General features: G+C 44.1%; 1 protein-coding gene across 1 annotated transcript in view; it reads left to right on the top strand.

The window, feature by feature from the left end:
* The window catches only part of SPATS1 (spermatogenesis associated serine rich 1), a 41,904-nt gene that overhangs the window by 16,397 nt on the left and 10,316 nt on the right, over positions 1-15,191 (top strand). Inside the window, exons 2-4 of the mRNA XM_075269208.1 lie at positions 10,678-10,816; positions 13,056-13,180; positions 14,979-15,143. Of these exons, the coding sequence (XP_075125309.1) occupies positions 10,678-10,816; positions 13,056-13,180; positions 14,979-15,143 (429 nt within the window). The remainder of the gene's footprint in view (positions 1-10,677; positions 10,817-13,055; positions 13,181-14,978; positions 15,144-15,191) is intronic.

The raw sequence follows: 15,191 nt of genomic DNA, 5'->3' as shown, positions 1-15,191 counted from the left end.
GCCATTGTCTGACTGGGAATTCCAATAATATATTGGGTTTACAAATACCCTCATTTCTTGCTACTGCTATATAGTGCCATTGTCTGACTGGGAATTCCAATAATATATTGGGTTTACAAATACCCTCATTTCTTGCTACTGCTATATAGTGCCTTTGTCTGACTGGGAATTCAAAGAATATATTGGGGTTACAAATACCCTCATTTCTTGCTACTGCTATATAGTGCCTTTGTCTGACTGGGAATTCCAATAATATATTGGGTTTACAAATACCCTCATTTCTTGCTACTGCCATATAGTGCCTTTGTCTGACTGGGAATTCCAATAATATATTGGGTTTACAAATACCCTCATTTCTTGCTACTGCTATATAGTGCCATTGTCTGACTGGGAATTCCAGGAATATATTGGGTTTACAAATACCCTAATTTCTTGCTACTGCCATATAGTGCCATTGTCTGACTGGGAATTCCAATAATATATTGGGTTTACAAATACCCTCATTTCTTGCTACTGCCATATAGTGCCATTGTCTGACTGGGAATTCAAAGAATATATTGGGGTTACAAATACCCTCATTTCTTGCTACTGGTATATAGTGCCATTGTCTGACTGGGAATTCAAAGAATATATTGGGGTTACAAATACCCTCATTTCTTGCTACTGGTATATAGTGCCATTGTCTGACTGGGAATTCCAGGAATATATTGGGTTTACAAATACCCTCATTTCTTGCTACTGCCATATAGTGCCATTGTCTGACTGGGAATTCCAAGAATATATTGGGTTTACAAATACCCTCATTTCTTGCTACTGCTATATAATTGCCTTTGTCTGACTGGGAATTCCAAGAATATATTGGGTTTACAAATACCCTCATTTCTTGCTACTGCTATATAGTGCCATTGTCTGACTGGGAATTCCAGGAATATATTGGGTTTACAAATACCCTCATTTCTTGCTACTGCTATATAATTGCCTTTGTCTGACTGGGAATTCAAAGAATATATTGGGTTTACAAATACCCTCATTTCTTGCTACTGCTATATAGTGCCATTGTCTGACTGGGAATTCCAGGAATATATTGGGTTTACAAATACCCTCATTTCTTGCTACTGCTATATAATTGCCTTTGTCTGACTGGGAATTCAAAGAATATATTGGGTTTACAAATACCCTCATTTCTTGCTACTGGTATATAGTGCCATTGTCTGACTGGGAATTCCAGGAATATATTGGGTTTACAAATACCCTCATTTCTTGCTACTGCCATATAGTGCCATTGTCTGACTGGGAATTCCAGGAATATATTGGGTTTACAAATACCCTCATTTCTTGCTACTGCCATATAGTGCCATTGTCTGACTGGGAATTCCAGGAATATATTGGGTTTACAAATACCCTCATTTCTTGCTACTGCTATATAGTGCCAGTTTCTGACTGGGAATTCAAAATGCGCAAGGCTCCCGGAAAGGGACGTGGACGAGGCCGTGGGCGAGGTCGGGGGAATGGTTCTGGGGAGCAAGGTAGCAGTGAAGCCACAGGGCGTCCCGTGCCTACTCCTGTGGGGCAGCAAGCATTGCGCCACTCCACAGTGCCAGGGTTGCTTGCCACATTAACTAATCTGCAGGGTGCAAACCTTAGTAGGCCCGAGAACCAGGAACAGGTCTTGCAATGGCTGTCGGATAACGCTTACAGCACATTGTCCAGCAGCCAGTCAGACTCTGCCTCCTCTTCTCCTATTACCCAACAGTCTTGTCCTCCTTCCTCCCAAAATTCGCAAGCTTCACAGAACAATAACCCCAACTGTCCCTGCTCCCCAGAGCTGTTCTCCGCTCCTTTCATTGTCCCTCAACCTGCCCCTCCACGTCGCGATTCCACGAACCTAACAGAGGAGCATCTGTGTCCAGATGCTCAAACACTAGAGTCTCCTCCATCTCCGTTCGATTTGGTGGTGGATGACCAGCAACCCACCCTCATCGACGACGATGTGACGCAGTTGCCATCAGGGCATCCAGTTGACCTGCGCATTGTGTGGGAGGAGGAGATGAGACAAGAGTTGGAAGAGGAAGTGGTGGATGATGAGGACACTGACCCGACCTGGACAGGGGGGATGTCAAGCGGGGAAAGTAGTGTGGATGTTGAGGCAGGTACAGCACCAAAAGGGGTAGCTAGAGGCAGAGGTCAGCAGCTTAGGCGAAGCTAACCGCTAACCACCCACACGCGCAAGCCTTGAACGCCAACATCGCTAAACTGCTGGCCCAGGAGATGTTGGCGTTCAGGCTTGTTGAAACTCCCGCCTTCCTGGACCTGATGGCAACTGCGGCACCTCGCTATGCCGTCCCTAGCCGTCACTACTTCTCCCGGTGTGCCGTCCCCGCCTTGCACCAGCACGTGTCACTCAACATCAGGCGGGCCCTTAGTTCCGCGCTTTGCACAAAGGTCCACTTGACCACCGACGCGTGGACAAGTGCATGCGGACAGGGACGCTACATTTCACTGACGGCACACTGGGTGAATGTAGTTGAGTCAACAGAAAAAAGATTAAGTATATAAGCTCACCAGGTCTACGTAGCAGGGTGCACGATCCAATTTTCCTGGACTTGAAGGAAAAAGAAATTCCAAAGGCACTTGTATAGAGATAAGATCCGCAGCTCTTGCTCGTAGTAAAAATTAGCTTTTATTTGCTCATGTTAAAAAATGGTAAAGACACCATGACGTACAAGTGAACAGAATGAGAAAAAACATCTAAGTGAAATTTAAAAAAAAAACGCAGTGGCTACATGCTAGGCTGACTGACGCGTTTCGAGACGCAAGATAGGTCTCTTGATTAAGAGACCTATCTTGCGTCTCGAAACGCGTCAGTCAGCCTAGCATGTAGCCACTGCGTTTTTTTTATTTCATATAAGTGAAATTTTAAAAAAAAACGCAGTGGCTACATGCTAGGCTGACTGACGCGTTTCGAGACGCAAGATAGGTCTCTTGATTAAGAGACCTATCTTGCGTCTCGAAACGCGTCAGTCAGCCTAGCATGTAGCCACTGCGTTTTTTTTATTTCACTTATATGTTTTTTCTCATTCTGTTCACTTGTACGTCATGGTGTCTTTACCATTTTTTAACATGAGCAAATAAAAGCTAATTTTTACTACGAGCAAGAGCTGCGGATCTTATCTCTATACAAGTGCCTTTGGAATGTAGTTGAGGCTGGGACTGCTTCCCAAACTGGCCCGGTGTACCTCGTCTCCCCACCTAACATTCCTGGCAGGGACACGAGAAGAACACCCCCCTCCTCCTCCTCCTCCACCGCCTCCTCCTCCGCTGTTAGATTGACCCCAGCTACGAGTTGGAAACGTTGCAGCACTGGCGTTGGTAGACGTTAGCAGGCCGTGTTGAAGCTGATCAGCTTGGGGGACAGACAGCACACTGCCTCCGAGGTGAGGGATGCCCTCCTCGATGAGACGGCAATATGGTTTGAGCCGCTGCACCTGGGCCCAGGCATGGTCGTTTGTGATAACGGCCGGAACCTGGTAGCAGCTCTGGAGCTTGCCGGACTCCAACATGTTCCATGCCTGGCCCACGTCTTCAACCTAGTGGTGCAACGTTTCCTAAAGAGCTACCCCAATGTTCCAGAGCTACTGGTGAAAGTGCGGCGAATGTGCGCCCACTTTCGCAAGTCGACAGTAGCTTAAAATCTCTCCAGCAACGCCTGCATGTGCCACAACACCGGCTTTTGTGCGACGTCCCCACACGCTGGAACTCAACGTTTCAGATGTTGAATAGAGTGGTTGAGCAGCAGAGACCTTTGATGGAATACCAGCTACAAAACCCTAGGGTGCCACAAAGTCAGCTGCCTCAGTTTCTCATCCATGAGTGGCCATGGATGAGAGACCTTTGTGACATCCTACGGGTGTTTGTGGAGTCCACAAGGAGGGTGAGCTCTGAGGATGCGATTGTGAACCTTACAATCCCGCTCTTGTGTGTTCTGAGAGAATCCCTGATTGACATCAGGGATAACTCAGATCAAACAGAGGAGTCAGGGATAGCATCCGATCCGTCACAGCTGGAGAGTAGGTCCACACATCTGTCCGCTTCATCGCGTTTAATGGAGGAGGAGGAGGAGGAGGAGGAGGAAGAAGAGTTGTCCGATGATGTGATGGTGATACAGGAGGCTTCCGGGCAACTTCGAATCGTCCCATTGTTGCAGCGCGGATGGGTAGACATGGAGGATGAGGAGGAAATGGAGATTGAACTTTCCGGTGGGGCCAGAGGAGTCATGCCAACTAACACTGTGGCAGACATGGCTGAGTTCATGTTGGGGTGCTTTACAACCGACAAGCGTATTGTCAAAATCATGGAGGACAACCAGTACTGGATCTTTGCTATCCTTGACCCCCGGTATAAAAACAACATCTCGTCTTTTATTCCGGTAGAGGGGAGGGCCAATCGCATCAATGCTTGCCACAAGCAATTGGTGCAGAATATGATGGAGATGTTTCCAGCATGTGACGTTGGCGGCAGGGAGGGCAGTTCCTCCAGTAGGCGACCAAGTTCTTACCGGTCCACACAAACGAGGGGCACACTGTCTAAGGTCTGGGACACCTTGATGGCACCCCCTCGCCAAAGTGCCGCCGCGGAGGGTCCTAGTGTCACCAGGCGTGAGAAGTATAGGCGCATGTTGCGGGAATACCTTTCCGACCACAGCCCTGTCCTCTCCGACCCCTCTGCGCCCTACACGTATTGGGTGTCGATGTTGGACCTGTGGCTTGAACTTGCCCTATATGCCTTGGAGGTGCTGTCCTGTCCTGCCGCCAGCGTCCTATCTGAGAGGGTGTTCAGTGCAGCCGGTGGCATCATCACTGACAAGCGCACCCGTCTGTCAGCTGAGAGTGCCGACCGGCTCACTTTGATAAAAATGAACCACCACTGGATAGAGCCTTCATTTTTGTGCCCACCTGTGTAAAGCACCCCAACATGAAACTCCATGTCTGTGCTCAACCTCTCCAATTCCTCCACATCCTCATACTCATCCACCATAAGCGTTGCACAATTCTGCTAATACTAGGCTCCCTCCACCCTGATTTCCCACAACTCTGCTGGTTAGAGGCTCCCTCCACCCTGATTTCCCACAACTCTGCTGGTTAGAGGCTCCCTCCACCCTGATTTCCCACAACTCTGCTGGTTAGAGGCTCCCTCCACCCTGATTTCCCACAACTCTGCTGGTTAGAGGCTCCCTCCACCCTGATTTCCCACAACTCTGCTTGTTAGAGGCTCCCTCCACCCTGATTTCCCACAACTCTGCTGTTTAGAGGCTCCCTCCACCATGAATTGGTCCAAACTGGGGTTTTTAAAGGCTCCCTCCACCATGAATTTGCCCAAACTGGGGTTTTTAGAGGCTCCCTCCACCATGAATTGGTCCAAACTGGGATTTTTAGAGGCTCCCTCCACCATGAATTGGTCCAAACTGGGCTGTTTAGAGGCTCCCTCTACCATGAATTTGGCCTAACTGGTGTTTTTAGAGGCTCCCTCCACCATGAATTGGTCCAAACTGGGGTTTTTAGAGGCTTTCTCCACCATGAATTGGTCCAAACTGGGGTTTTTAGAGGCTCCCTCCACCATGAATTTGCCCAAACTGGGCTGTTTAGAGGCTCCCTCCACCATGAATTGGTCCAAACTGGGGTTTTTAGAGGCTCCCTCCACCATGAATTGGTCCAAACTGGGGTTTTTAGAGGCTCCCTCCACCATGAATTTGCCCAAACTGGGGTGTTTAGAGGCTCCCTCCACCATGAATTTGCCCAAACTCTGCTGGTTAGAGGCTCAATCCACCCTGATTTTCAAAACAAATGTTGGTGCCAACCTCAACTTACTACAAGGGCCAAATTCACTGCTGGTGACAAGCTCTCCTCACTGCAAGTGCCAAATACACATGTTTCAAGGTGTTTTCCTACTGTCAGAGAGGTGGTATTGAGTGTGTAAAGTGTGTAGTTGTTAGGCTTTGATGTTAGGGTAATAGAGGGTCTTTGGTGTGTTAGATGCCCCCAGACATGCTTCCCCTGCTGTCCCAGTGTCATTCCAGGGTGTTGGTATCATTTCCTGGGGTGTCATAGTGGACTTGGTGACCCTCCAGACACGGATTTGGGTTTCCCCCTTAACGAGTATATGTTCCCCATAGACTATAATGGGGTTCGAAACCCGTTTGAACACACGAACAGTGAGCGGCTGTTCGATTCGAATTTCGAACCTCGAACATTTTAGTGTTCGCTCATCTCTATTCGTGACCCCAGAAAAATTGGGCTTGTGGTATCCCAAGGGATGCAGGTGTTATAGTAGGACCTAATGGGGGTAGTAGTCCCTCTGACAGCTGAGCTGTTGTAATTGGTCACGGTAGCTGTAGTGGTGGTCCTGACTGTGGGGCACCTCTCATAGGACACACAGCAAGTCAATTTTCAAAAGAAGGATAGCAAAAGACACAGTCCTTTGTTAACCAAAAGTTTCTTTACTGAGGACTCTGATATAGTGCAGCCATAGCTCACAGCCATACCGTCTGTCATGTACAATACAGCAGTGTGCGTGTGAGGAGGATTCCCTTGTACACTGACAGGTAATGGCTGATGCTGACACAACTCTCCTCAGATTTGGTTGTTTAGAGTATTGAGGAGACACAGTCCAGGTTATAGATACAGAAGAGGGGTCTTCACCGGTTGGCTCCCGGCAGGTGACTAATTTGGGGTATATGTAGTTACTCACGGTTACTGGGCTGCGGTATCCGATAGCCGGACGCAAACCTAATACACGTGGCCTGGAAACCACGGAGCACTGGACATGAGCGGAGGCCTTCTTTAGGTCCAGGAATGCAGAAAGGCTCCTCTATAGCTGCTCCTTTCTGTCAGGTTCTCTCCTTCTTGGAGGCAGTAGCAGTATGGCTGTTATCTCCTCTGTATGGACTGGTGAATGGTCCTAGGAGACTCTGTATCTTACATGGCCTGTGAGATTCACCATGTAACTCCTAGGTTTGGCAGGAGGAATCTGAAAATCCTGCCTGGAGTTGGAGTAGCAGCAGGTGCTGTTACCTCACACACTACACTCTCCACAACATGGCTGCTCTGCTTTCCTGTCCCCTTCTAAGAGGAAGGCAGGGCTAAAGTCTCCACCCACAGCTTGCTAGAAAGTTCTGCTCGTGCTGTATATGGAGTGATTGGGATCCTATATCACATGCACCTACATAGAGTGACACATAGGTGGCAGCAGAATAGTACATGGCAATAAACACAATGTATGCACACAGGAAATATAGATAGATAGTGATACTCAGTATTAGTACATTGTGAGAGACATGACATTACATAGCATACAACTATTATAATGGAAAGAAGGAGTGTACTTGGACACTACAGATAGATAGATAGATAGATAGATAGATAGATAGATAGATAGATAGATAGATAGATAGGAGATAGATAGACATGAGATAGATAGATAGATAGATAGATAGATAGATAGATAGATAGATAGATAGATAGATAGGAGATACTGTAGATAGATAGATAGATAGATAGATAGATAGATAGATAGATAGATAGATAGATAGATAGATATGAGAGATAGATAGATAGATAGATAGATAGATAGATAGATAGATAGATAGACAGATAGATAGGAGATAGATAGACATGAGATAGATAGATAGATAGATAGATAGATAGATAGATAGATAGGAGAGAGATAGACAGACATGAGATAGATAGATAGATAGATAGATAGATAGATAGATAGATAGATAGACATGAGATAGATAGATAGATAGATAGATAGATAGATAGATAGATAGATATTGGATAGATTAAAGGTACATTGTATTCTTAGAATACAGAATGACTGATAATCCAGGATATGGTTTCGGCGGAGAACAGTAATATAATGTGAAGCTTCAAATCAAACATAATTTTTGCTTTTTCCCTTTAATGCCATTGTAGTTGTTCATACAATTCCACTCGGAGGACAGTTGCTGACAACTGGTTATTTTTATTCAAATAATCTGGATCGCGGACAATTTCTTTTCATCCTAAAGTAATGAACGTTATGATTAATGATCTTTTCACACTGTAAAGGTCTCTGGATCTACATGTAATGTTCTCATAGATGGCTCTGGTCATCATTGGGTTGTTTTTCAACATAAAACGCTTTCCCTGCCAGAATTTCTTGCAAATCTGCAAGTTTGGATGTTGTTAAGAAGCTGACTCTGCAAGTGGTAATGTATGCAAACTTCAGCATCTTAAATTTTACTAAGGATCTGTCCAGAATATTATAAGTAAACAAACTAAATCTATGCTCCCAAAATCAAGGTATATGCCACAGACTCATTTAGTAACCTTTCATACATATTGTATACTGTATTTATTATTTCTAGTGATCTAGAATGAACAAAATAGAAATCTAAATTCCATCAATATTCGGTGTGACTTTTGCCTTTTGCCTTCCATCGGTACTTGCAGACATTTCTTAGGAAACTCGGCAGGGAGGTTGTCCCCACCATCTTGGAGAACTAAGCACAGATCTTCTGTAGTGTAGGCTTGCTCCAATCCTTCTGTTTCTTCATGTCATCCCAGACAGACTGGATGATGTTGAGATCAGGGCTCTGTGGGGGCCGGATCATCACTTCCAGGACCCTCCTCCAATGGGAGAGGGATTTAGAGTTCTATTTTCTTCAATCACCTAGAAAATAGTGAAAAATGTGTAATAATAACCTAAAATTTCTGAAGACTCAATACTTCTTTAGGACAAACTAGTATCTGTTGAAACCCATTGATTCAAAGTCAAGTTCTATCGTGATGGCTATGGTTTTAAATCTGTAACGCTAATGGGGATGTAAACAAAGCCTAAGTGATTCAACTCAGTACTGCTTATCTGCCAAGGAGGCAACTAAATTTCCTTGGGGCCAAAAAGTCCCACCGCCATCTTAATTCTTGATCATTTCTTTAAACTGTTCGCCTTATTACGTAACTAGTAGGGTTGAGCCGATCTTGAGATTTCAAGATCGATTTTAAAATCCGATTTCTGATCATCTTCCAGCCGATCTTGATCCTGATCGTGAAATTTGCTCGATTACCGATTGGAAAAGATCGGATTTTTTCCGATCTTTTCCCATCCCGATGGCTCAACCGTAGTCAATGCTTCTCAATGGGAAAAGTCACTTTTGGGGTTGAGCCGATCTTGAGATAACCTCTTGACTCTAGGGTCTTTCCATATGGGTCTTTCCATATAGCTCTGATTTAAGATGAGGCCTACAGAGGCAACAATTCTTTCATAAAATTATCACTATTGTTCTATGCTATCAGCCATTATCAGCGGACAGAACTTATTCACTGGTTTCAGGTCTCTAGGACCTATAGTTCTTGATCTAGAAACAAGGACCTTCCTCCATATCACATCATATAAGCCGTATTAGCCAATATAAGGTTATAGGTCCTTTATTCTTAACCTTACTGACATACGCACAGTTATCACATGATCCGCATTGGCCAGTAGAAGCTTGAAGGTTCTTCATTCTTAGCCTCACTGACATACACACAGTTTTAGACCAGGTTTCCAAAAAAATACAGACATTTTTCTTTACTCACAATGCTACCTACTGTGAATGGACTGCAGTTATACTACACTGGAAATTCCATTAAAGGGATCCTATCATTAGAATACCTTTTTTTTCTGCCTAACACATAGGAATAAACTTAAGAAAGGCTATTCTTCTCCTACCTTTCTTCTCCTACCTTTAGATGTCTTCTCCGCACCACCATTCAGTAGATATTCCTGTTTTCCATCTTTATGCAAATGAGTTCTCTCGTAGCAGGCCCAAGTGCTCAAAAAGCACCGGGGGCGTCCCCAGTGCTGCGAGAGAACTCTCCAGCGCCGCCTCCATCTTCTTTAGGAACCGGCCTCTATACATCATCTTCCAGCCTGGCTTTCAATCTTCTACACATGTGCAATCGGCTCTGCTAGCGGGCCTCGTGCAGAGCAGACTGGCCATTTTTTTGTGGCCGCTTACTACAAGAGCTTGCGTAAGCGGCCACAAAAAATGGCCACACGCAGGTGCAGTCGGCTCTGCCCGAGGCCCGCTGGCAGAGCCGACTGCGCATGCGTAGAAGATTGAAAGCCAGGCTGGAAGATGATGTATAGAGGCCGGTTCCTGAAGAAGATGGAGGCGGTGTTGGAGAGCTTTCTTGCAGCACTGGGGATGCCCCTAGTGCTGTTTGAGCGCTGGAGCCCGGCCCCAGTGCTGCGAGAGAACTCATTTGCATAAAGACAGAAAACGGAATATCTACCGAACGGCAGCACGGAGAAGACATCTAAAGGTAGGAGAAGAATAGCCTTTCTTAAGGCTATTCCTACGTGTTAGTCAGAAAAAAAGGGATTCTAATGATAGGATCCCTTTAAATTGAAACTCTGTCATATCAATTAAGTATCAAAAAAGGAAGCCTGTACTTGCTGCCCAAGCTGTTGAAACCTCTCAGCAGACTGAAACCCGTCTCCAGGTTGACAAGATGTGCCATCGATAACATCAAGCTGCTGAAACTCAGCAGAATGAATTTGAACCCACACTTTATACCTGGGCAACTAATGTATATTATTAACTTTTTGTATCAGTAAAATATTAATAATAACAGTAACAATTCTATATATTTACAGGTTTTTCCGAAAATTGTAATAATTTATTACATCATGGCTGCAGCTGCTACCAACAAGAAAGGCATTTTAACCACGATGAGGAACTAGATAAAGGAAGTTTTCTTCCAACTATTGACTATAAAGTCCCCACCTATCCAAAGTAAGTGGCACTTTTTTGTGTAAAATTTTGAAAATTTCAAAAATTTTAATACTGTTAGGGTGTGAACCTAGAGGGCGCTGTAGAGCGACCCAAAACAGGGATAAAAAGGACCTGGACCACAACCATACCTGAGAGAAAGGGGCTGAACTCTTGCCCCGTGTGAACGAGCCCTTACTGCTTTGGACGGGACCATTTCTAGTCCTTTTTTCCCATATTTTTTCTAACATACATTAAATGGTGACTTTCACAATTGGCCCTCTGCTGTATGGACATTAGAAACATGAATCTCAAAGTGACAATTTTCTGTGAATCTATTTCAACTGAACCAGATTTTTTGATGTTTAAAGGGATTCTTTCATTAAAACATGTTTTGTTTCTAATGACCCGACGTGGTCATTAGAAAGGCCTTAAGAAAGGCTATTCGTCTCCTACCTTTTGATGTGGTCTCCGCAGCGCCGGTCATCCGAAATACCGGTTTTTCCCGGTATGCTAATGAGTATCCGGCAGCAATGAGGGCGGGCCCCAGCGCTCATACGCCGATGGAGACATCCCCACTGCTGCCGGAACTGGGCAATCCAGCCACACCTTCTTCCTGATCTGCCTCCTCCAATTCTGTGTCCTCTTCTTTCGTCATCATGGGTGATGCATGCGCAGTCGGCTCTGGCAGCGAGATTCTGTTAGAGCCGACTGTGCATACCGGCCGGCGGCCATATTTGCGAGGCCGCAATTGCGCGCATGCGCAGTACGCTCCGCAAAGTATTTGCCGAACAGAGTGGACTGTGCATGCTCAGTAAGGTCCGTACAGCTCTCCAACACGCGAGTGAACTTATCCAAGCGTTGGAGGGCTGTACGGACCTTACTGAGCATGCACAGTACACTCTGTTCAGCAAATACTTCGTGGAGCATACTGCGCATGCGCGTGTTATGCATGTACATGGAATTTTTTAAAAATGTATGTATGTCAGACTATAGGGACTTTCTTTGCAAAGTTTTTGATATTTTTAAGGGTTAAAACATAAAAAAACTTCATAAATTTGGTATTGCCCTAATTGTACCAACCCATAGAATACATATGACATGTCATTTTGGCTGCAAAGTGAACGCCGTAGAAACAAAGTGCATAAGAAAGTCGCACAAACGCTGTTTTTCTCCAATTCTACTCAATTCTGAGGCCATTTGGGGAATCTGCTTGGGGAACAGAAACCTATCCACATAAAAAAAGCAGTTACCTAAGGATACCCCATAAACGATAACGGGGTCCGTGTGGTTTCTGTTCGGTTTACTCACGAAAACTGCGGAAAGAAAAATACTGCTTGCAGGAATTTTCTCTCTGCAAATTTAATGCAAATAGAGGAACGGAATGGCCTGAACACAGATGTGAACTGGGCCTTAATATTTTTCCAGCTTCCAAGTAAATTGTATGGAATATTAACTGTTACCATTACAAAGTAGAATTTGTCCTGAAAACATTAAGCCCTCATGTGGCTCTGGGAACAGAAAAATAAAAAAAGTCATGGGGTTTGGAAGGCCAAAAGCTATCTACATGATTTTTTTCGAGCATTTTTCTGAGACCAGCACAGATTTATTTTCTTTAATTTTTTTTATATTTACCCCCAAAAATTTTTAACTTTGCCACACATGAATCACTATTATACTCTGGAGGTCTCTTCTAACCCCAAAGTATAATAAGCAGAGGCCCAGGGAAGATGCATGAAAGCGATATTTACATAGACTCAACAACGTTACCATTCTCTGCGTACCTTGTGGTTGGACCTGAGTGGTCCCCTGAGGCTGACGTCATTCAGGAGACCAGAAGAGGACCAAGGAGGATAGGGACCCACTTCAGACACCACAATGAAGCCCAGGAGAGGTGAGTAAAATTGATTGTTATGCTTATGGACCTTCCCTGCACCTCAACATCTTATATTCTGGAATCTGAAGTACAAATGTAGCAGTTCCGCTTCCGGGAAATAAAACTGCCAGATGAACCTTGTAAATATCCATGAGACAATTATGACGAGGTTCATCCATTGGTACACACCACAAAGACACATCAAATATATTTATGTATAGACATCATTCACACACCACACACATGCTATTCAAAGCCCAGGCTCTGACATAGGAAGACAACCCCACTTGGAGGTAACTTTGAGATAGCAACAATTTAAAGTGTGTCCACATGTTTGGTACGAAAGGGTTGTACAGAGCTGATCCTATAACTGTTTGTTCTCCACAGCTGTGACCTAGACTGGAAACCTTGTGTACGATGGCTGCCTTCACCTCGGTATTCAGAAGCGCCGTTGCCTCATATAAAGGATATAAAATTCCCGGAGAGAATTAGACTTCAACGATCATATCCAAGTGAGCACAATTATGAGATAGATCGGGGAACGTCATCATTTCTGATGTCCCCAATATGTGACCACTGAACGTGGTCGTGACCTTTTACTGTGTTGACTATGGATATGTTAGGTGGTATAATACAGGAGAAAATAACCTTCAGGACAGAGATTTTTTTTTTTTTCTTGTTGCTTTCTAAGACACATGACTCTTTTATTTTTTTCCCATTTTTTCCCATTATTATTTATTTTTTATTTTTTTTGACTGCACCATTTTGGAGTACTTGTATTTAAAAAAAATTATTTTGGGGGGAGAAAAAAAAAAACCCTGAAATTCCACAATTTACTTAGATTTTTTTGGCGGGTTTTGTTTTTACACCATTCACAATTGGAACAAATGATATTTAAATTTTATTGCTTGGTTGAATACAATTACACTGATACCAAAATAATCTAATATTTTATAATATAAAGTAGTAATTTTTTTTAAAAAAATATCGGAGCCGTATGAGGGCTTGTTTTTTGCTGGAGTTCCCATTTTCATTTATACCATTTTGGAGTACATATAAGTAGACATGGGTGAACCTTGTGAAATTTGTTTTGCAAATAATTACGAGTAAAGATGGACAAACCTCTGAAGATTTGTTTCCTCCCATGTTCGGACGAAGCGATCCTCTGGTTCTTTTTGGTACGAATTTGTTTGGATAGAACCAGAGGTGAAGTTATCCCAATTTGGAATATTAGGTCAAATGGTTCTTTACGAACCGATTCGCCATCTCTATTCACGTGATTTGGTATGAACTAGAAGTGCTATTCTTATATTCTGGTGTCTCTTCAGACCTTGGAGTACAATAAAGAGACCTCAAGGTCTAATCGTGATTTGTAGGTGACGAACCCCAAAAATTTCATATTAGCTATTTTGAATGCTTTTTAAATTTTTCTTTTTTGAAGTAACAATGCACTTTTAATTGGGAAGGGGAATCTATCTGCACCTGTGGTAATATGCTGGGGTCTGGTGACACTAACCTATCTATCTGCGCCTGGGGAGAGATGCTGGGGTCTGGTGATGGTAACCTATCTATCTGCACCTGTGGTGATATGCTGAGGTCTGGTGACATTAACCTATCTATCTGTGCCTGGGTTGATATCCCGGGGTCTGGTGATGGTAACCTATCTATCTGCGCCTGTGGTGATATGCTGTGGTCTGGTGATGGTAACCTATCTATCTGCACCTGTGGTGATATGCTGAGGTCTGGTGATAGTAACCTATCTATCTGTGCCTGGGTTGATATCCCGGGGTCTGGTGATGGTAACCTATCTATCTACGCCTGTGGTGATATGCTGGGGTCTGGTGACACTAACCTATCTATCTGTGCCTGGGTTGATATCCTGGGGTCTAGTGATAGTAACCTATCTATCTGCACCTGTGGTAATATGCTACGGTCTGGTGATTGTAACCTATCTATCTGCACCTGGAGTGATATCCAGGGGTCTGGTGATGGTAACCTATCTATCTGCGCCTGTGGTGATATGCTGAGGTTTGGTGAATGACTCTTTAAAAATTTGTAAACAAATATTACATTTCTTACAATATTATTTTATTTCCACCAGGAGAATTGCACATTTAGGTCTCTTAATTCCGCCTATAATACATTGTAATACTTCTGCATTGTATTGCATTATGTCCGTCATCCTCTTAAATCTGCACTCATCTGTCATTTTAGTTGACTTCCACTGTAGTAAAGGCTGTCCTACAATATATGGCTTTCTTTATCCTAAAGTCTAGAACAACCTACAAGGAAATCCATCTTTTGTTACAGGAAGCAGCCTCAATGTTGGGAGTGAATGGAGTTTTTATCCCACCTTAGGACACCCCGTCACTTACCATACCGGGAAACGATGTGTCATTGGGGGTGTTCACAAGAGCAGCCAGATGGGCTCACACGTTCTCACGCTACCAATGAGAATTGGAAGAAAGAAGAAAGGTCAGTCTACCTATAATATGAACTAGAGGAAACCTTAGGTGGGCCTAG

Source organism: Leptodactylus fuscus, chromosome 3 (assembly GCF_031893055.1).
Source record: "Leptodactylus fuscus isolate aLepFus1 chromosome 3, aLepFus1.hap2, whole genome shotgun sequence".
NCBI classification, from domain to species: Eukaryota; Metazoa; Chordata; class Amphibia; order Anura; family Leptodactylidae; genus Leptodactylus; species Leptodactylus fuscus.
The sequence above is the reverse complement of the archived record's forward strand: the minus strand, read 5'-3'. Positions and strand labels throughout refer to the sequence as shown.